General features: G+C 40.2%; 3 protein-coding genes across 3 annotated transcripts; all 3 read left to right on the top strand.

Moving 5' to 3' along the window:
- Window positions 1-945: 945 nt before the first annotated feature.
- Window positions 946-2751, top strand: LOC132890276 (C-C motif chemokine 3-like). The gene is made up of 3 exons (XM_060927089.1): window positions 946-1144; window positions 1307-1427; window positions 2330-2751. Exons 1-3 carry the CDS (start codon window positions 1072-1074, stop codon window positions 2436-2438), a joined length of 303 nt encoding a protein of 100 aa, XP_060783072.1. The 5' UTR covers window positions 946-1071; the 3' UTR covers window positions 2439-2751.
- A 6424-nt stretch (window positions 2752-9175) lies between these two features.
- On the top strand, window positions 9176-10786 carry LOC132890275 (C-C motif chemokine 3-like). The gene is made up of 3 exons (XM_060927087.1): window positions 9176-9322; window positions 9485-9605; window positions 10520-10786. Exons 1-3 carry the CDS (start codon window positions 9250-9252, stop codon window positions 10626-10628), a joined length of 303 nt encoding a protein of 100 aa, XP_060783070.1. The 5' UTR covers window positions 9176-9249; the 3' UTR covers window positions 10629-10786.
- Window positions 10787-19148: 8362 nt separating this feature from the next.
- LOC132890274 (C-C motif chemokine 3-like) lies at window positions 19149-20893 on the top strand. The gene is made up of 3 exons (XM_060927086.1): window positions 19149-19295; window positions 19452-19572; window positions 20464-20893. Exons 1-3 carry the CDS (start codon window positions 19223-19225, stop codon window positions 20570-20572), a joined length of 303 nt encoding a protein of 100 aa, XP_060783069.1. The 5' UTR covers window positions 19149-19222; the 3' UTR covers window positions 20573-20893.
- Window positions 20894-21172: the final 279 nt, after the last annotated feature.

Below are 21172 nucleotides of genomic sequence, written 5' to 3'. Positions count from 1 at the left end.
CTCTGGACACTTACAGATTTGCACTTATTCCTGAGGACTATAATCACCATGATAACTTTAGGACGGCAGTTGTCATGAACAGGTTTGCACTCAGGTCTCCATCAATGAACAGTTTATAACTTCAACAAAACAGACTTCATGTTAAAACTAGAATTAATTTCTTGGTTACACAGTTGAACTTTGTGACTAACAGTTATAGAAGCAAATTATGTCTCATCATGCTATCTGTTATCACCCAGATGAGGATGGGTTCCCTTCTGAGTCTGGTTCCTCTCAAGGTTTCTTCCTCATGTCACCTGAGGGAGTTTTTCCTTGACACCATCACCTCAGGCTTGCTCATTGGGGATAAATTAGGGATAAAATTTAGTCATGTTTAAAGCATTTAATTTTCTGTAAAGTCGCTTTGCGACAATGTCTGTGGTTAAAAGTCCTATACAAATAATGTGACTAGGGTATACATGCCTTATTGTCATGATGTTATGACTTGCTATTGTTCCTCTTTATTTGTGATTGAATCTTGATAATTATTCACCTCCTATGACAGTTCTGCGGCTCAAACGCAAACATTTCCAGCGACTGGCTAGCACATTGTATGACTAATACCTGCCACCCAGGCTCAAACACCCCCCCCCCCCCCCCCCGCCACTTTATAGATCTACCCTGTTCTTTAGCTATGATAGTTAATTGAATGTATTTGCTTAAAACCAATATAATAATGATCAAAAAATAATATTAAAGACTTGGTATTTTGGAACCACGTGTCGTGTGACTTTCCCTGCCTCCACCTCCGTTCACTGTTTTTTTTTTTTTTTTAGAGTCACAACATGTTGACTCTGGCAAAAAAAGAGAAGTAAAAAAAAACTCCGTTCATAGTAGATGTCATCCAGTGGGGGAATAAGCCTGTAAACATTTTTCAGCACTTCCTTTGCCTGGGGCTTTCCCTTGAAGGTCTGATGTGTATAAAAGGACATCAGACTCTCTAATGGACCACAAGGCAGTGAGATCTCAGGTGTTCATCTTCTTTAATCCTTTGGGTTTGATTCAGCCGAAGAGCTCGAGCAAGAAAGCAAGATGTCGGCCTGCCGTTTGATCCTCCTGTCCGCCGTGGTGGTGGTGCTACTGAGTGCAATCACACTCACTGAAGGTGAACTATTTGACTTTATTACACCAGGGTTTAAATATGAGTCGGTGTGTTATATAAGCCTGGCACATCGACAGTCAGTAGAATTAATTATTAGCAATTAACTTTGTGTAGAATTGTGTGAAGTGTTTGGGCTCAACTGTGGTATTGTGTGGTATTTCACAGGGCTACGTTACAACCCTACGGCAACAGCCTGCTGCTACTCCTACAACCAACGTCCACTGAAAGCTAAAATGGTGGTTAGCTACAGCCTGACCAGCCCGCAGTGCACTAAACAGGCCGTGCTGTAAGTGTGATTATTATTATTATTATTATTATTATTATTGACATTTTCTGTGATAGAAAAAGAAAGATAAAGAGTGATAGAGAGATAGACAAAGAAAAAGAGAGACAGAGAGAGGCAGACAGAGATGAGAAAGAGACTGTGAGTGATGGGCCGAGAGAGAGAGAGAGAGAGAGAGAGAGAGAGAGAGAGCAACAGAAAATTGAATTATGGGGAAAATAATGCAATCTCAGATTTGTTGGTTTATTTTGTTTGGTTTTGTTGTTTTTTTTTTTTTTTTTGGGGGGGGGGGGGGGGGTTTGTTTTGTTTTTTTATTGTGAGAAGAAATGGCCGGTCGTGTGTACATTCTGACTGAAAGAAGATGCTGAATGTGTAAAAAGTGCAAAATAGCCTCACAGAGTTATACAGAGAACTCAGACTCCCCCTGCCATGTGATATTAGTTAAAACATATAAAATCCATTATTAATATTAATTTCATGATTTATTTTACAGTAATCATTGGTGAATTAATATGGCATATGAGAAATAAAACACTTTGGGTTACAATGTGATGTTATAGCAGTAACTCCGTAATCAATCACGCCACCCTATAGTTGATTATTTTCCTCTAACTGCACAAGACAGAGTGCTTTATTACTTACAACAGTGCCACTTTATTGCATTTCCTTTTCCTGATCCATCAGCACACCTCTAGTTTGGTGTTGATTCGTTTAGAAAACCCTAATTAAGTTTGGACTTATGTTTTAGCAGGTTATTACAGTATGTCTTTAACTGGTTCATTACTATCCGGAATTGTCACTTTACTCGTCACACAGAGCTCGACATAAATCTTTGATCACATGCTTGAGAGAGTTTGGCATATAATTATCAGTTTTGTTGATAATGATGTTTTTTTCACTACAGGTTCAAAACCAAGAAGGGAAAGGATGTGTGTGCCAAGCCCACTGACCAGTGGGTGAAGACGCTCATCAAGATCCTGGACAACAAGTCAGGAAGCCAGGGACCCATCTAATCATGTTGACCTTCATTGTCATTGTCATCATTGTCATCTTCATGATGACTGAATTCTGTGATGGGTTTCGAGCAGATTTGCACAAAGTTTAATGATGTCCAAGTCTCTGAAAGGCCACTAACCATTCACCACATTAAAGCTACCTATTATGCACTGAATGTTTTCTTTATGAATGTGATACTTTTTGTTTCCTATTTTTGGGTTTGATCTTTATTCTATTTGTCAAATTAATGTTCAGTTTATTATATATTAACATGCATTTGTGAATAAAGTAAAATGGCTAAAAAAATAAAATGAAGCTATTCGAAAATTATTTTGTCTTTGTCATTGGTTTATGTGAAATAGTTTTTAAACTATTTAAGTTGGAATAATCTTGTTTTTATATTTGCATAATTCCACTGAAAGTGACGAGATGTGCCATGGGCAGGGTTCATTGTAACAGACAAATAACTGATGCAGTGAGTAGCTTCTCATTTCTTAAACAGCCATCTCGGAAGATGTATTCCATGGCCACAGAAAAGATGCTACTGTGTTTCAGAAGATCAAATTATTGGCCTGGATCAAGCAAAGAAAACAACTAAGGAGATTTCTGAAATAATTGGAATTGGGTTAAGAACTGTCCACCGCATTATTAAAACCTGGAAAGATAGTGATGCACCATCAACTTTGCAGAAGAAATGCGATTTGGAAAAAAATTCCTGACAGACCGTGATCAGAAATCACTAAAACACTTGGTGAAGTCGAGTCATAAAAAAACTCGACAGTAGAACTCATGGCTATGTTTAATAGTGAAATTAAGAGCATTTCCACACTCACACTGTGATGAACTCACAGGATTGGGACTAAACAGCTGTGTGTTCATAAGAAAACCATTTGTTAGTGAGGATAAATGGAAGAAAAGGCTAGGCAGAATAAAGATTGGACTCTGGAGCAATGGAACAATGTCATGTGGTCTGATGAGTCCAGATTGACCCTAATCCTGACTGATGGGCGTGTCAGGGTAAGAAGGGAAGCTCATGAAGTGATGCGCTTTTCATGCATAGAGTCCACTGTACAAGCCTGTGGAGGCGGTGTGAAGATCTGGGGTTGATTCAGTCGGTCAGTTTGAGGCTCTGCAATGTTATGGGGCAATAAAATGAAGTCAGCTGATGACCTGAATGTGCTGAATGACCAGGTTATTATCACATCAATGGATTTTTTCTCTCCCAATGGCACAGGCTCAAATAGTGAAAGAGTGGTTCAGGGAGCATGAGGAATCATTTTCACTCACCACAGAGTCCTGACCTTAACCCCGGTCTTTGAAAGTCTTTGGGAAGTTGGAGACGACTTTATGGAGTGGTTCGAATACAAGAGCTCGTTATTACGTTCACTTGTATTTAGTGGGTGGAAAGTTCAGGTATTAAAAAAAAAAAACCCTCCATGAGTCCAATAAGTAGCCTGTAATATTGTACACCGTTACAAAATAAATATCATATTTACTTAGTTAGATTGTGTTCCAAGAATAAATAAATATTCTGAGGAGGTTTGTGGAATGTATACAGTGAAAGAAAGAAAGAAAGAAAGAAAGAAAGAAAGAAAGAAAGAAAGAAAGAAAGAAGAGGAGGAGGAGTTTGAGAAGTCCTGATTGATTCACTTAATGTAATTTTATTGTGCCATTAATTGAAAAGAAACACAAGGTGGGGGTGTTACATAAAGGCTGAGAGCTGAGCACAAATCACAGGAATCTATGTTGCTGATTGTATGAGTCCATAATTACAAAGGGCTTCTTTAAAAAATAAATAATTTTAATTTAAGAAATTTAAATAGTAATACAGGTGGCACGGTGGTTTAGTGGTTAGCACTGTCGCCTCACAGCAAGAAGGTCCTGGGTTCGAGCCCAGCGGCTGACGAGGGCCTTTCTGTGTGGAGTTTGCATGTTGTCGGCGTGGGTTTCTTCCGGGTGCTCCAGTTCCTCCCAAAGGCATGCAGGTTAGGCTAATTGGTGGCTCTAAATTGACTGTAGGTGTGAATAGTTGTCTATGTGTCAGCCCTGTGATGACCTGGCGACTTGTCCAGGGTGTACCCTGCCACTCTTCCATAGTCAGCTGGGATAGGCTCCAGCTTGCCTGCGACCCTGTAGAACAGGATAAAGCGGCTACAGATAATGGATGGATAAATAATAATACACAATTTTGACAATGTATTAAAGGTGCTGACTGCAAAGTCATTTGAATTTTTTTTTTAATTGTGCATGGCATTTTCCTCTGTCTCACAAGAACAATATCATTAGGACAAGATGTGATGTGATTATTTTGATGCCCTGAGGGTCACGTTTCTCCATTTTGGGACCATTTTCCTCCCTCCTGAGATAAACAGTACAACCCTATGGAAACAGGAAACAGCCGAACATGAGGGAAGAGCTTTAACTAATTAGCATAACTATGGAACTGCGTCACACCAAGATGGGGACGTGCGGAAAACATTGTGACTCTGCATCGACCTCAGAGAGTTTTGAGTCACAGGAATGTAATTTGTGGTCGACATTCGCGAGTAGATCTGTGAAACAAAAGACAAATATTTATATCTTTTCTTGGTTGCTGCTTTTGTTCTATCGTTTGTTTCTCTGTAAGATCAAAACATTCGGTGTGTAACTCCACACTTGCTAACGTGGAGTCCAGCCCATACATTCTAAGCACGGGCGATTGCTCTAAGACAACGAGGGAGGCTCAGCCTCCTCTAAAAATTCTGGATCTGAAATAGCAATGTTATAAGTTATAACATTGCTATTTCAGATCCAGAATCATAGAAATATATGTGCTCAACCCAACTACAGTGCGAAATCATTCCGTTATAACTTTCCCCAGTTCGCCTAATGTGTGCGTGAGTTTTTCCCCCTCGTGACAGCGCGATGCAGCCCAGCCTCAGTGCACTTCAATGGCATTTGGGAGCTATGCGCTTTCAATATCAAAATGCAAGACGATTATTGGACAAATACTGTGAAACCGCCCGCCCACGGAGTCTCACGGACTCCCAGCCTCAGTGGACTTCAATGGCATTTGGGAGCTCTGCGCTTTTCAATCTCAAAATGCAAGACGGTTATTGGACAAATACTGCGAAAATGCCCACCCACGGACTCCGAGCCTCACAGTGGGAGGGACATGGCAGTTTCCGCGAGGAGACTGGTGATTGGTGAAAGCGGCCGGATATTTTCTTTGATTGACAGCTCATTTCAACTATAGACAGGCAGCGGTGAATCTCAGTTCAGTCCCATGCGGATTCGCAAGTGCTGTGGTGTATTGTAAGAGATCAGCTTACATTTCGATTTCATTCATTACATACGGTTTCTACCAGCTTTTTTAGTTTGTATATATTTTCATTGTAAATAAAATGTAAATATAGTGTTGTCAAGTTTGCTATCTTAGTTCCAGAAATGTCGTTTATTTGAGTGACTGAACTTGAACTTGAGGGGGCTAGTCAGCTAGCAAGAAAGCTGCGCACGGATGCCAAGCATTGCTGATTTAATTTTGGGGAAGCCATTTGCCAGTCTTCCTTTCAAGGAAAAAAATTAAAATTAAAGAGCAGGGTAGACCAACGCCTCAAATTGACTTGCTGAAAAAGGTAAGGAATAATACTCGTTCCTTTCAGCTCTCCTGGTACGAGAAAGTGAATTGGCTAACAGCAAGTGACCCACATCAACAACAGTAAATAGGCTACTTTAGTAATATGTCATGGATGGACCAAAAATATAGAATCTATTTAAAATGTTTATGCTGAGTATATTATATTGGAATATATATTTTTCTGGATATGAATTAAACACAGCTACAATTTGGAAAACATTTTTAAACAAAAACACAGCCGAGAACATTTCACACTACAGACCTGGATTAAAAGTGAAGGGTTATCAAAATTGTCAATAAAACATTTCTCAGTCAAAATAAATAAAATATAGGGAAAGTGTCATTGAATGAAATGTGTGGCACCCAGCTCTATGTTTGGCTCCCCAAGGTCAGTGCTTGTGCCTATTCCAGAACACTCTGCTGTTACTACTGAGGTTCCTGACAAAGAGCTGCTTTCAATAATGATCAATTTTTAAACAACATGCCACAATTTTAAAATATAAAATGTTAAAATATACCCCCCCAACATCACCATCATGTATATTGGACAGTAGGCTAATGGGCCAAAAGAACCTGTTATTTCACAGTTTGTGACCCTGCCAACAATCAGCCAGATCAGAGGCAAGAGTATGGGCAAAATTGATGTTTTTTCTTTTTTCTTTTAAAATCTGGAAATATCGTAACCAACCAGCCTCCCCTGTTTGAAAGACTACCAGCCGCCACTGATTCTAAGGCTACGATAGCTAAGCGCTAGCTAGAATGATTTGGTTATCTGTCCAGAAAAATGACACATCACAGCAATAACCTCGCCCTATCTTGCAATCGCACTCACTAAGCAGGTTTTCCTTTTCTTTTCCGCTGGCAGGAGACCTGAGTATGCCATGTTTGCCCACGCCAACTAGTTTTGGTTAAAAGTAAGGTCAAACACGACCCATGGTGGTCACATTTTTTGTATATTGTTGCTCGCTTACTTCAGTAATCTCCGGAATTGTAAACCATGGGATGCTTTTTATCTCAACAAAACATTCACACACAGGATACACGTTGTGGATTAATCCCAGAGAATCAAAAAGCAAAATTTAAAAAGTATATAAATCTGTTTCCTACATGGTCAAATCAATAAAACATTTATAACATAACCTTAATGGTTTTCTCTGTAATAATGTCTTCAATAAAATTCTTGCAGGCTGCTTGAGTCAATTCATCAAAATTTGAATAATTTGGTTCCCAATCAAATTTCACACTGATTAAAAAATATGACTATTGACCTTTAAAGCACTGACTGGTCTTGCACCACAGTACCTTAGCGAACTTCTGGCCTTTTCTGACCCGCCACGCCTACTTGAATCAAAAGGTGCAGGCTATCTGTTGGTACCTCGTATAGTGAAGGCTACATCGGGGGCAGAGCCTTTTCGTACAAAGCCCCAGAGTTATGGAACAGCCTTCCAAGTAGTGTTCGAGACTCAGACACAGTCTCAGCATTTAAAGCTAGGCTGAAAACATATCTGTTTAGTCAAGCCTTTTGTTAATAGTTTTTTTTTATTAGGTCAAGGAGTAGATCTGGAGGATCCTTAGGCATACAGTTTTCTGGTAAACTGGGATGTATGGATGCTGTCCGCCTACACACACACACACACACACACACACACACTCACATGTTCACTTGGGTTTGTTGACGGTGTAGTGGCTGGCTGCTTTATGTCTCGGGGTTCCTTCATGACTTTAATTATGCTGTCATAGTTAGTCTTGCCAGAGTCCCTGCTTGTACTCAGTGCAGAATGTATACCGTTCTTACTCATTAGTTGACACCAGGCGTATCTAATAATCTGCCCCCCTCTCCCATCTCCTCCCTCTGTCTGTCCCTCTCTGGTGAGTTACATGTCGATCCTGAGACACCAGTAAGATGCTGATTCTTCTGCTCCTTGGACCCACCTGATCCATCCTGATGCCCTACATCTGGCTGGAGTCTCATCATATTGCTCCTGTGGAGGACGGCCCCATACGGACAGTCGAAAGTCACACTTGGAAGATAGCTCTGGACATTTACAGATTTGCTATTATGGCTGAGGACTATAATCACCATGACAACTTTAGGACTGCAGTTGCCATGAACAGTTTTACACTCAAGTCAAATCAAGTTTATTTCTATAGCGCTTTTAACAATAAGCATTGTCGCAAAGCAGGTTTCCAGAATTTGAACGACTTAAAACATGAGCTAATTTTATCCCTAATCTATCCCCAATGAGCAAGCCTGTCTCCATCAATGAACAGTTTATAACTTCAACAAAACAGACTTCATGTTAAAACTAGAATAAATTTCTTGGTTACACCGTTGAACTTTGTGACTATATAGGACACAGTTATAGAAGCAAATTATTTCTCATCATGCTATCTGTTATCACCCAGATGAGGATGGATTCCCTTCTGAGTCTGGTTCCTCTCAAGGTTTCTTCCTCATGTCACCTGAGGGAGTTTTTCCTTGCCACCATCGCCTCAGGCTTGCTCATTGGGGATAAATTAGGGATAAAATTTGGTCATGTTTAAAGCCTTTAATTTTCTGTAAAGTCGCTTTGCGACAATGTCTGTGGTTAAAAGTCCTATATAAATAATGTGACTAGGGTATACATGCCTTATTGTCATGAAGTTATGACTTGCTATTGTTCCTCTTTATTGGTGATTGAACCTTGATAATTATTCACCTCCTATGACGGTTCTGCGGCTCAAACGCAAACATTTCCAGCGACTGGCTAGCACATTGTACCTGCCACCCAGGCTCAACCCCCCCCCCCCCCCCCCCCCCGCCACTTTATAGATCTACCCTGTTCTTTAGCTATGATAGTTAATTGAATGTATTTGCTTAAAACCAATATAATAATGATCAAAAAATAATATTAAAGACTTGGTATTTTGGAACCACGTGTCGTGTGACTTTCCCTGCTTCCGCCTCCGTTCACTGTTTTTTTTTTTTAGAGTCACAACATGTTGACTCTGGCAAAAAAAGAGAAGTAAAAAAACCTCCGTTCATAGTTGATGTCATCCAGTGGGTGAACACCAAAAAGCCTTCCTTTGCCTGGGGCTTTCCCTTGAAGGTCTGATGTGTATAAAAGGACATCAGACTCTCTAATGGCCCACAAGGCAGTGAGATCTCAGGTGTTCATCTTCTTTAATCCTTTGGGTTTGATTCAGCCGAAGAGCTCGAGCAAGAAAGCAAGATGTCGGCCTGCCGTTTGATCCTCCTGTCCGCCGTGGTGGTGGTGCTACTGAGTGCAATCACACTCACTGAAGGTGAACTATTTGACTTTATTACACCAGGGTTTAAATATGAGTCGGTGTGTTATATAAGCCTGGCACATCGACAGTCAGTAGAATTAATTATTAGAAATTAACTTTGTGTAGAATTGTGTGAAGTGTTTGGGCTCAACTGTGGTATTGTGTGGTATTTCACAGGGCTACGTTACAACCCTACGGCAACAGCCTGCTGCTACTCCTACAACCAACGTCCACTGAAAGCTAAAATGGTGGTTAGCTACAGCCTGACCAGCCCGCAGTGCACTAAACAGGCCGTGCTGTAAGTGTGATTATTATTATTATTATTACTATTATTATTACTATTATTATTATTATTATTATTGACATTTTCTGTGATAGAAAAAGAAAGATACAGAGTGATAGAGAGACAGACAAAGAAAAAGAGAGACAGAGAGAGGCAGACAGAGATGAGAAAGAGACTGTGAGAGATGGGTTGAGAGAGAGAGAGAGAGAGAGAGAGAGAGAGAGAGCAACAGAAAATTGAATTATGGGAAAAATAATGCAATCTCAGAGTTGTTGGTTTATTTTGTTTGGTTTTGTTGTTTTTTTTTTTGGGGGGGGGGTTGTTTTGTTTTTTTATTGTGAGAAGAAATGGCCGGTCGTGTGTACATTCCGACTGAAAGAAGATGCGGAATGTGTAAAAAGTACAAAATAACCTCACAGAGTTATACAGAGAACTCAGACTCCCCCTGCCATGTGATATTAGTTAAAACATGTAAAATCCATTATTAATATTAATTTCATGATTTATTTTACAGTAATCATTGGTGAATTAATATGGCATAAGAGAAATAAAACACTTTGGGTTACAACGTGATGTTATAACAGTAACTCCGTAATCAATCACGCCACCCTATAGTTGATTATTTTCCTCTAACTGCACAAGACAGAGTGCTTTATTACTTCCAACAGTGCCACTTTATTGCATTTCCTTTTCCTGATCCATCAGCACACCTCTAGTTTGGTGTTGATACCTTTAGAAAGCCCTAATTAAGTTTGGATTTATGTTTTAGCAGGTTATTGCAGTATGTCTTTAACTGGTTCATGACGATCCGGAATTGTCACTTTACTCGTCACACAGAGCTCGACATAAATCTTTGATCACATGCTTGAGAGAGTTTGGCGTATAATTATCAGTTTTGTTGATACTGATTTTTTTTTTTTTGACTACAGGTTCAAAACCAAGAAGGGAAAGAATGTGTGTGCCAAGCCCACTGACCAGTGGGTGAAGACGCTCATCAAGATCCTGGACAACAAGTCAGGAAGCCAGGGACCCATCTAATCATGTTGACCTTCATTGTCATTGTCATCATTGTCATCTTCATGATGACTGAATTCTGTGATGGGTTTCGAGCAGATTTGCACAAAGTTTAATGATGTCCAAGTCTCTGAAAGGCCACTAACCATTCACCACATTAAAGCTACCTATTATGCACTGAATGTTTTCTTTATGAATGTGATACTTTTTGTTTTCTATTTTTGGGTTTGATCTTTATTCTATTTGTGAAATTAATGTTCGGTTTATTATATATTAACATGTATTTGTGAATGAAGTAAAATGGCTAAAAAATAAAATGAAGCTATTCGAAAATTATTTTGTCTTTGTCATTGGTTTCTGTGAAATAGTTTTTAAACTATTTAAATTGGAATAATCTTGTTTTTATATTTGCATAATTCCACTGAAAGTGACGAGATGGGCCATGGGCAGGCTTCATTGTAACAGACAAATAACTGATGCAGTGAGTAGCTTCTCATTTCTTAAACAGCCATCTCGGAAGATGTATTCCATGGACACAGAAAAGATGCTACTGTGTTTCAGAAGATCAAATTATTGGCCTGGATCAAGCAAAGAAAACAACTAAGGAGATTTCTGAAATAATTGGAATTGGGTTAAGAACTGTCCACCGCATTATTAAAACCTGGAAAGATAGTGATGCACCATCAACTTTGCACACTGTAAAAAAAGAATAGTCGAGAATACTTGAAATTTCAAGGCAACAGTCTGCATTAATAATTTTATGTTTTGCCAACGATGTATGCCGATGATAATCCAAACTATGATAACACTGTTATCTTTATTAAGAATTCTTAATTAAGTCAATTTTCAATTCCTCATTCTGCCAACATAGATTTCTCTTTTTGCTGAACAGTGGCATTCACAGTAGTACAAAAAGGCAATTGAGGTTCTCACAATTTTTGGGGGGGCTTTTTTTTTTACCTTTATTTGGATAGGACAGTGTAGAGACAGGAAATGAGCGGGAGAGAGAGACATCAGGAAATGACCTCAGGTCGGAATCGAACCCGGGTCCCTGGACTTATGGTATGGCGCCTTATCCACCTGAGCCACGACAACATGGTCTTCAACTGGAGAGAGAATCACATTGCCCAGCCCTTGCATTTGGGAGAGGAAACCCCGTGTCTTGGTCATTAAGAGCATGTGCTGATTAAACACCTGTGGCAATTATGTATTTTCAATTCAGATTATTCACTATTGCATATTTACACATCATTGAGGTGCACCCTATCAGTTTGATGTGGATTTTTCTGTTCGTTAATAATTATTCATATTTTCTTGTCCATTCAATTGTGAATATGGAATTACTTGAACAAAGGATAATTCTATTTTTTAGAATTATCCACATCAAGAAAAATCCACATCAAACTGATAGGGTGCACCTCAATGATGTGTAAATATACAATAGTGAATAATCTGAATTGAAAATACATAATTGTCACAGGTGTTTATTCAGCGCATGCTCTGAATGACCAAGACACGTGGTTTCCTCTCCCAAATGCAAGGGCTGGGCAATGTGGTTCTCTCTCCGGTTGAAGCTCATGTTGTCGTGGCTCAGGTGGATAAGGTGCCATACCATAAATCCGGGGGCCTGGGTTTGATTCTGACCTGAGGTCATTTCCTGATCTCTCTCCTGCTCATTTCCTGTCTCTACACTGTCCTATCCAAATAAAGGTGAAAAAAGCCCCCCAAAAAATTGTGATAACCTCAATTGCCTTTTTGTACTACTGTGAATGCCACTGTTCAGCAAAAAGAGAAATCTATGTTGGCAGAATGAGGAATTGAAAATTGACTTAATTAAGAATTCTTAATAAAGATAACAGTGTTATCATAGTTTGGATTATCATGGGCACATCGTTGGCAAAACATAAAATTATTAATGCAGACTGTTGCCTTGAAATTTCAAGTATTCTCAACTATTCTTTTTTACAGTGCAGAAGAAATGTCTCGTCTCGTCTCGTCTTCTTCCGCTTATCCGGGACCGGGTCGCAGAGGCAGCAGTCTAATCATGGAAGCCCAAACTTCCCTTTCCCCAGAGACCTCAGCCAGCACCTCAGGAAGAACACCGAGAACCCCTCCTAGAACTGCCACCTTATTGTGGTGGAGGGGATTGTGTTCTTGAATGATCCTAGGAGCTATGTTGTCAGGGGCATTATGCCCCTGTCAGGGTTTCCCAAGGCAGACAGGTCCTAGGTGACAGGCCAGACCAAGAGCAGTTCACCAAAAACCCCTATGGAGAAAAAATCAAGGACTGTGGCATCGCCCAGTATGACGCAGCCGGGGCCCCACCCTGGAGCCAGGCCCGGGGTTGGGGCTCGTATGCGAGCGCTTGGTGGCCAGGCCTTTACCCATGGGGCCCGGCCGGGCTTAGCCCGAAGAGGTGACGTGGGCCCGACCTCCTGTGGGTTCACCACCCACAGAAGTAGCAGTAGGGGATTGGTGCAGTGTGGATTGGGTGGCAGTCGAAGGCAGGGGCCTCGATGACCTGATCCCCGGACACAGCGGCTGGCTGTTGGGACATGGAATGTCAGAAGAAATGTGATTTGGAAAAAAAATCCTGACTGACCGTGATCAGAAATCACTAAAACACTTGGTGAAGTCGAGTCATAAAAAAAACTCGACAGTAGAACTCATGGCTATGTTTAATAGTGAAATTAAGAGCATTTCCACACTCACAATGTGGTGAACTCACAGGATTGGGACTAAACAGCTGTGTGTTCATAAGAAAACCATTTGTTAGTGAGGATAAATGGAAGAAAAGGTTAGGCAGAATAAAGATTGGACTCTGGAGCAATGGAACAATGTCATGTGGTCTGATGAGTCCAGATTGACCCTAATCCTGACCGATGGGCGTGTCAGGGTAAGAAGGGAAGCTCATGAAGTGATGCGCTTTTCATGCATAGAGTCCACTGTACAAGCCTGTGGAGGCGGTGTGAAGATCTGGGGTTGAATCAGTCGGTCAGTTTGAGGCTCTGCAATGTTATGGGGCAATAAAATGAAGTCAGCTGATGACCTGAATGTGCTGAATGACCAGGTTATTATCACATCAATGGATTTTTTCTCTCCCAATGGCACAGGCTCAAATAGTGAAAGAGTGGTTCAGGGAGCATGAGGAATCATTTTCACTCACCACAGAGTCCTGACCTTAACCCCGGTCTTTGAAAGTCTTTGGGACGTTGGAGACGACTTTATGGAGTGGTTCGAATACAAGAGCTCATTATTACCTTCACTTGTATTTAGTGGGTGGAAAGTTCAGGTATTAAAAAAAAAAAAACTCCATGAGTCCAATAAGTAGCCTGTAATATTGTACACCGTTACAAAATAAATATCATATTTACTTAGTTAGATTGTGTTCCAAGAATAAATAAATGTGCTGAGGAGGTTTGTGGAATGTATACAGTGAAAGAAAGAAAGAAAGAAAGAAAGAAAGAAAGAAAGAAAGAAAGAAGAGGAGGAGTTTGAGAAGTCCTGATTGATTCACTTAATGTAATTTTATTGTGCCATTAATTGAAAAGAAACACAAGGTGGGGGTGTTACATAAAGGCTGAGAGCTGAGCACAAATCACAGGAATCTATGTTGCTGATTGTATGAGTCCATAATTACAAAGGGCTTCTTTAAAAAATAAATAATTTTAATTTAAGAAATTTAAATAGTAATAAAGGTGGCATGGTGGTTTAGTGGTTAGCACTGTCGCCTCACAGCAAGAAGGTCCTGGGTTCGAGCCCAGCGGCTGACGAGGGCCTTTCTGTGTGGAGTTTGCATGTTGTTGGCGTGGGTTTCTTCCGGGTGCTCCGGTTCCTCCCAAAGGCATGCAGGTTAGGCTAATTGGTGGCTCTAAATTGACTGTAGGTGTGAATAGTTGTCTATGTGTTAGCCCTGTGATGACCTGGCGACTTGTCCAGGGTGTACCCTGCCACTCTCCCATAGTCAACTGGGATAGGCTCCAGCTTGCCTGCGACCCTGTAGGACAGGATAAAGCGGCTACAGATAATGGATGGATAAATAATAATACACACTTGACACTGTATTAAAGGTGCTGACTGCAAAGTCATTTGAATTTTTTTTTTAATTGTGCATGGCATTTTCCTCTGTCTCACAAGAACAATATCATTAGGACAAGATGTGATGTGATGATTTTGATGCCCTGAGGGTCACGTTTCTCCATTTTGGGACCGTTTTCCTCCCTCCTGAGATAAACAGTACAACCCTATGGAAACAGGAAACAGCCGAACATGAGGGAAGAGCTTTAACTAATTAGCATAACTATGGAACTGCGTCACACCAAGATGGGGACGTGCGGAAAACATTGTGACTCTGCATCGACCTCAGAGAGTTTTGAGTCACAGGAATGTAATTTGTGGTTGACATTCGCGAGTAGATCTGTGAAACAAAAGACAAATATTTATATCTTTTCTTGGTTGCTGCTTTTGTTCAATCGTTTGTTTCTCTGTAAGATCAAAACATTCGGTGTGTAACTCCACACTTGCTACCGTGGAGTCCAGCCATTCTAAGCACGCGCGATTGCTCTAAGACAACGAGGGAGGCTCAGCCTCCTCTAAAAATTCTGGATCTGAAATAGCAATGTTATAAGTTATAACATTGCTATTTCAGATCCAGAATCATAGAAATATATGTGCTCAACCCAACTACAGTGCGAAATCTTTTCGTTATAACTTTCCCCAGTTCACCTAATGTGTGCGTGAGTTTCTCCCCCTCGCGACAGCGCGATGCAGCCCAGCCTCAGTGCACTTCAATGGCATTTGGGAGCTATGCGCCTTTCAATATCAAAATGCAAGACGATTATTGGACAAATACTGCGAAACCGCCCTCCCATGGAGTCTCACGGACTCCCAGCCTCAGTGCACTTCAATGGCATTTGGGAGCTATGTGCTTTTCAATCTCAAAATGTAAGACGGTTATTGGACAAATACTGCGAAAATGCCCGCCTACGGACTCCGAGCCTCACAGTGGGAGGGACATGGCAGTTTCCGCGAGGAGACTGGTGATTGGTGAAAGCGGCCGGATATTTTCTTTGATTGACAGCTCGTTTCAAATATAGACAGGCAGCGGTGAATCTCAGTTCAGTCCCATGCGGATTCGCAAGTGCTGTGGTGTATTGTAAGAGATCAGCTTACATTTCGATTTCATTCATTACATACAGTTTCTACCAGCTTTTTTAGTTTGTATATATTTTCATTGTAAATAAAGTGTAAATATAGTGTTGTCAAGTTTGCTATCTTAGTTCCAGAAATTTCGTTTATTTGAGTGACTGAACTTGAACTTGAGGGGGCTAGTCAGCTAGCAAGAAAGCTGCGCACGGATGCCAAGTAGACCAACGCCTCAAATTGACTTGGTGAAAAAGGTAGGGAATAATACTCGTTCCTTTCAGCTCTCCTGGTACGAGAAAGTGAATTGGCTAACAGCAAGTGACCCACATCAACAACAGTAAATAGGCTACTTTAATAATATGTCATGGATGGACCAAAAATATAGAATCTATTTAAAATGTTTATGCTGAGTATATTATATTGGAATATATATTTCTCTGGATATGAATTAAACACAGCTACAATTTGGAAAACATTTTTAAACAAAAACACAGCCGAGAACATTTCACACTCCAGACCTGGATTAAAAGTGAAGGGTTATCAAAATTGTCAATAAAACATTTCTCAGTCAAAATAAGTAAAATATAGGGAAAGCGTCATTGAATGAAATGTGTGGCACCCAGCTCTATGTTTGGCTCCCCAAGGTCAGTGCTTGTGCCTATTCCAGAACACTCTGCTGTTACTGCTGAGGTTCCTGACAAAGAGCTGCTTTCAATAATGATCAATTTTTAAACAACATGCCACAATTTTAAAATATAAAATGTTAAAATATACCCCCCCCCCAACACCACCATCATGTATATTGGACAGTAGGCTAATGGGCCAAAAGAACCTGTTATTTCGCAGTTTGTGACCCTGCCAACAATCAGCCAGATCAGAGGCAAGAGTATGGGCAAAATTGATATGTTTTTTCTTTTTTCTTTTAAAATCTGGAAATATCGTAACCGACCAGCCTCCCCTGTTTGAAAGACTACCAGCCGCCACTGATTCTAAGGCTATGATAGCTAAGCGCCAGCTAGAATGATTTGGTTATCTGTCCAGAAAAATGACACATCACAGCAATAACCTCACCCTATCTTGCAGTCGTACTCACTAAGCAGGTTTTCCTTTTCTTTTCCGCTGGCGGGAGACCTGAGTCTGCCATGTTTGCCCACGCCAACTAGTTTTGGTTAAAAGTAAGGTCAAACACGACCCATGGTGGTCACATTTTTTGTATATTGTTGCTCGCTTACTTCAGTAATCTCCGGAATTGTAAACCATGGGATGCTTTTTATCTCAACAAAACATTCACACACAGGATACACGGTGTGGATTAATCCCGGAGAATCAAAAAGCAAAATTTAAAAAGTATATAAATCTGTTTCCTACATGGTCAAATCAATAAAACATTTATAACATAACCTTAATGGTTTTCTCTGTAATAATGTCTTCAATAAAATTCTTGCAGGCTGCTTGAGTCAATTCATCAAAATTTGAATAATTTGGTTCCCAATCAAATTTCACATTGATTAAAAAATATGACTATTGACCTTTAAAGCACTGAATGGTCTTGCACCACAGTACCTTAGCGAACTTCTGGCCTTTTCTGACCCGCCACGCCTACTTGAATCAAAAGGTGCAGGCTATCTGTTGGTACCTCGTATAGTGAAGGCTACATCAGGGGGCAGAGCCTTTTCGTACAAAGCCCCAGAGTTATGGAACAGCCTTTCAAGTCGTGTTCGAGACTCAGACACAGTCTCAGCATTTAAAGCTAGGCTGAAAACATATCTGTTTAGTCAAGCCTTTTGTTAATAGTTTTTTTTTTATTAGGTCAAAGAGTAGATCTGGAGGATCCTTAGGCATAGAGTTTTCTGGTAAACTGGGATGTATGGATGCTGTCCGCCTACACACACAAACATACACACAAACACACTCACATGTTCACTTGGGTTTGTTGACGGTGTAGTGGCTGGCTGCTTTATGTCTCGGGGTTCCTTCATGACTTTAATTATGCTGTCATAGTTAGTCTTGCCAGAGTCCCTGCTTGTACTCAGTGCAGAATGTATACCGTTCTTACTCATTAGTTGACACCAGGCATATCTAATAATCTGCCTCCCTCTCCCATCTCCTCCCTCTGTCTGTCCCTCTCTGGTGAGTTACATGTCGATCCTGAGACACCAGCAAGATGCTGATTCTTCTGCTCCTTGGACCCACCTGATCCATCCTGATGCCCTACATCTGGCTGGAGTCTCATCATATTGCTCCTGTGGAGGACGGCCCCATACGGACAGTCGAAAGTCACACTTGGAAGATAGCTCTGGACACTTACAGATTTGCTATTATGGCTGAGGACTATAATCACCATGACAACTTTAGGACTGCAGTTGCCATGAACAGTTTTACACTCAAGTCAAGTCAAGTTTATTTCTATAGCGCTTTTAACAATAAGTGTTGTCGCAAAGCAGGTTTCCAGAATTTGAACGACTTAAAACATGAGCTAATTTTATCCCTAATCTATCCCCAATGAGCAAGCCTGTCTCCATAAATGAACAGTTTATAACTTCAACAAAACAGACTTCATGTTAAAACTAGAATAAATTTCTTGGTTACACCGTTGAACTTTGTGACTATATAGGACACAGTTATAGAAGCAAATTATTTCTCATCATGCTATCTGTTATCACCCAGATGAGGATGGATTCCCTTCTGAGTCTGGTTCCTCTCGAGGTTTCTTCCTCATGTCACCTGAGGGAGTTTTTCCTAGCCACCATCGCCTCAGGCTTGCTCATTGGGGATAAATTAGGGATAAAATTTGGTCATGTTTAAAGCCTTTAATTTTCTGTAAAGTCGCTTTGCGACAATGTCTGTGGTTAAAAGTCCTATATAAATAATGTGACTAGGGTATACATGCCTTATTGTCATGATGTTATGACTTGCTATTGTTCCTCTTTATTGGTGATTGAACCTTGATAATTATTCACCTCCTATGACGGTTCTGCGGCTCAAACGCAAACATTTCCAGCGACTGGCTAGCACATTGTACCTGCCACCCAGGCTCAACCCCCCCCCCCACCACCACCACCACCACTTTATAGATCTACCCTGTTCTTTAGCTATGATAGTTAATTGAATGTATTTGCTTAAAACCAATATAATAATGATCAAAAAATAATATTAAAGACTTGGTATTTTGGAACCACGTGTCGTGTGACTTTCCCTGCCTCCGCCTCCGTTCACTGTTTTTTTTTTTAGAGTCACAACATGTTGACTCTGGCAAAAAAAGAGAAGTAAAAAAACCTCCGTTCATAGTTGATGTCATCCAGTGGGTGAACACCAAAAAGCCTTCCTTTGCCTGGGGCTTTCCCTTGAAGGTCTGATGTGTATAAAAGGACATCAGACTCTCTAATGGCCCACAAGGCAGTGAGATCTCAGGTGTTCATCTTCTTTAATCCTTTGGGTTTGATTCAGCCGAAGAGCTCGAGCAAGAAAGCAAGATGTCGGCCTGCCGTTTGATCCTCCTGTCCGCCGTGGTGGTGGTGCTACTGAGTGCAATCACACTCACTGAAGGTGAACTATTTGACTTTATTACACCAGGGTTTGAGTCGGTGTGTTATATAAGCCTGGCACATCGACAGTCAGTAAAATTAATTATTAGCAATTAACTTTGTGTAGAATTGTGTGAAGTGTTTGGGCTCAACTGTGGTATTGTGTGGTATTTCACAGGGCTACGTTACAACCCTACGGCAACAGCCTGCTGCTACTCCTACAACCAACGTCCACTGAAAGCTAAAATGGTGGTTAGCTACAGCCTGACCAGCCCGCAGTGCACTAAACAGGCCGTGCTGTAAGTGTGATTATTATTATTATTATTATTATTATTATTATTATTATTGACATTTTCTGTGATAGAAAAAGAAAGATACAGAGTGATAGAGAGACAGACAAAGAAAAAGAGAGAGAGAGAGGCAGACAGAGATGAGAAAGAGACTGTGAGAGATGGGTTGAGAGAGAGAGAGAGAGAGAGAGAGAGCAACAGAAAATTGAATTATGGGAAAAATAATGCAGTCTCAGATTTGTTGGTTTATTTTGTTTGGTTTTGTTGTTTTTTTTTGAGGGGGTGTGTTTGTTTGTTTTTTTTTTTATTGTGAGAAGAAATGGCCGGTCGTGTGTACATTCCGACTGAAAGAAGATGCTGAATGTGTAAAAAGTACAAAATAACCTCACAGAGTTATACAGAGAACTCAGACTCCCCCTGCCATGTGATATTAGTTAAAACATATAAAATCCATTATTAATATTAATTTCATGATTTATTTTACAGTAATCATTGGTGAATTAATATGGCATAAGAGAAATAAAACACTTTGGGTTACAACGTGATGTTATAACAGTAACTCCGTAATCAATCACGCCACCCTATAGTTGATTATTTTCCTCTAACTGCACAAGACAGAGTGCTTTATTACTTACAACAGTGCCACTTTATTGCATTTCCTTTTCCTGATCTATCAGCACACCTCTAGTTTGGTGTTGATACCTTTAGAAAACCCTAATTAAGTTTGGATTTATGTTTTAGCAGGTTATTACAGTATGTCTTTAACTGGTTCATTACTATCCAGAATCGTCACTTTACTCGTTACACAGAGCTCGACATAAATCTTTGATCACATGCTTGAGAGAGTTTGGCGTATAATTATCAGTTTTGTTGATACTGATTTTTTTTTTTTCACTACAGGTTCAAAACCAAGAAGGGAAAGAATGTGTGTGCCAAGCCCACTGACCAGTGGGTGAAGACGCTCATCAAGATCCTGGACAACAAGTCAGGAAGCCAGGGACCCATCTAATCATGTTGACCTTCATTGTCATTGTCATCAATGTCATCATCATCATCTTCATGATGACTGAATTCCGTGACGGGTTTCGAGCAGATTTGCACAAAGTTTAATGATGTCCAAGTCTCTGAAAGGCCACTAACCATTCACCACATTAAAGCTACCTATTATGCACTGAATGTTTTCTTTATGAATGTGATACTTTTTGTTTTCTATTTTTGGGTTTGATCTTTATTCTATTTGTGATATTAATGTTCGGTTTATTATATATTAACATGTATTTGTGAATGAAGTAAAATGGCTAAAAAATAAAATGAAGCTATTTGAAAATTATTTTGTCTTTGTCATTGGTTTCTGTGAAATAGTTTTTAAACTATTTAAGTTGGAATAATCTTGTTTTTATATTTGCATAATTCCACTGAAAGTGACGAGATGTGCCATGGGCAGGGTTCATTGTAACAGACAAAGGGTTAGTTGGAATACTTGTTAGAAAACACTTGATATACACACACCTCAAATTATATTATTATTATTATTATTATATACATTATAGGCATTTAGCAAATGCTGTTAACCAGACCAGTGTACAACATCCCCAGAGCAGCGTGGAGA

The sequence above is a fragment of the Neoarius graeffei genome, chromosome 8 (assembly GCF_027579695.1).
Source record: "Neoarius graeffei isolate fNeoGra1 chromosome 8, fNeoGra1.pri, whole genome shotgun sequence".
Lineage (NCBI taxonomy): Eukaryota > Metazoa > Chordata > Actinopteri > Siluriformes > Ariidae > Neoarius > Neoarius graeffei.
This window is presented reverse-complemented; position numbering and strand designations above follow the sequence as displayed.

What these genes read in the sequence shown, in the direction of transcription:
- LOC132890276 (XM_060927089.1), top strand. Translation starts at nt 1,072, where the DNA reads ATGTCGGCCTGCCGTTTGATCCTCCTGTCCGCCGTGGTGGTGGTGCTA. An exon ending in TGCAATCACACTCACTGAAG is followed by an intron (nt 1,145 to 1,306) that starts GTGAACTATTTG and finishes GGTATTTCACAG; the next exon opens with GGCTACGTTACAACCCTACG. An exon ending in TGCACTAAACAGGCCGTGCT is followed by an intron (nt 1,428 to 2,329) that starts GTAAGTGTGATT and finishes TTTTCACTACAG; the next exon opens with GTTCAAAACCAAGAAGGGAA.
- LOC132890275 (XM_060927087.1), top strand. Translation starts at nt 9,250, where the DNA reads ATGTCGGCCTGCCGTTTGATCCTCCTGTCCGCCGTGGTGGTGGTGCTA. An exon ending in TGCAATCACACTCACTGAAG is followed by an intron (nt 9,323 to 9,484) that starts GTGAACTATTTG and finishes GGTATTTCACAG; the next exon opens with GGCTACGTTACAACCCTACG. An exon ending in TGCACTAAACAGGCCGTGCT is followed by an intron (nt 9,606 to 10,519) that starts GTAAGTGTGATT and finishes TTTTGACTACAG; the next exon opens with GTTCAAAACCAAGAAGGGAA.
- LOC132890274 (XM_060927086.1), top strand. Translation starts at nt 19,223, where the DNA reads ATGTCGGCCTGCCGTTTGATCCTCCTGTCCGCCGTGGTGGTGGTGCTA. An exon ending in TGCAATCACACTCACTGAAG is followed by an intron (nt 19,296 to 19,451) that starts GTGAACTATTTG and finishes GGTATTTCACAG; the next exon opens with GGCTACGTTACAACCCTACG. An exon ending in TGCACTAAACAGGCCGTGCT is followed by an intron (nt 19,573 to 20,463) that starts GTAAGTGTGATT and finishes TTTTCACTACAG; the next exon opens with GTTCAAAACCAAGAAGGGAA.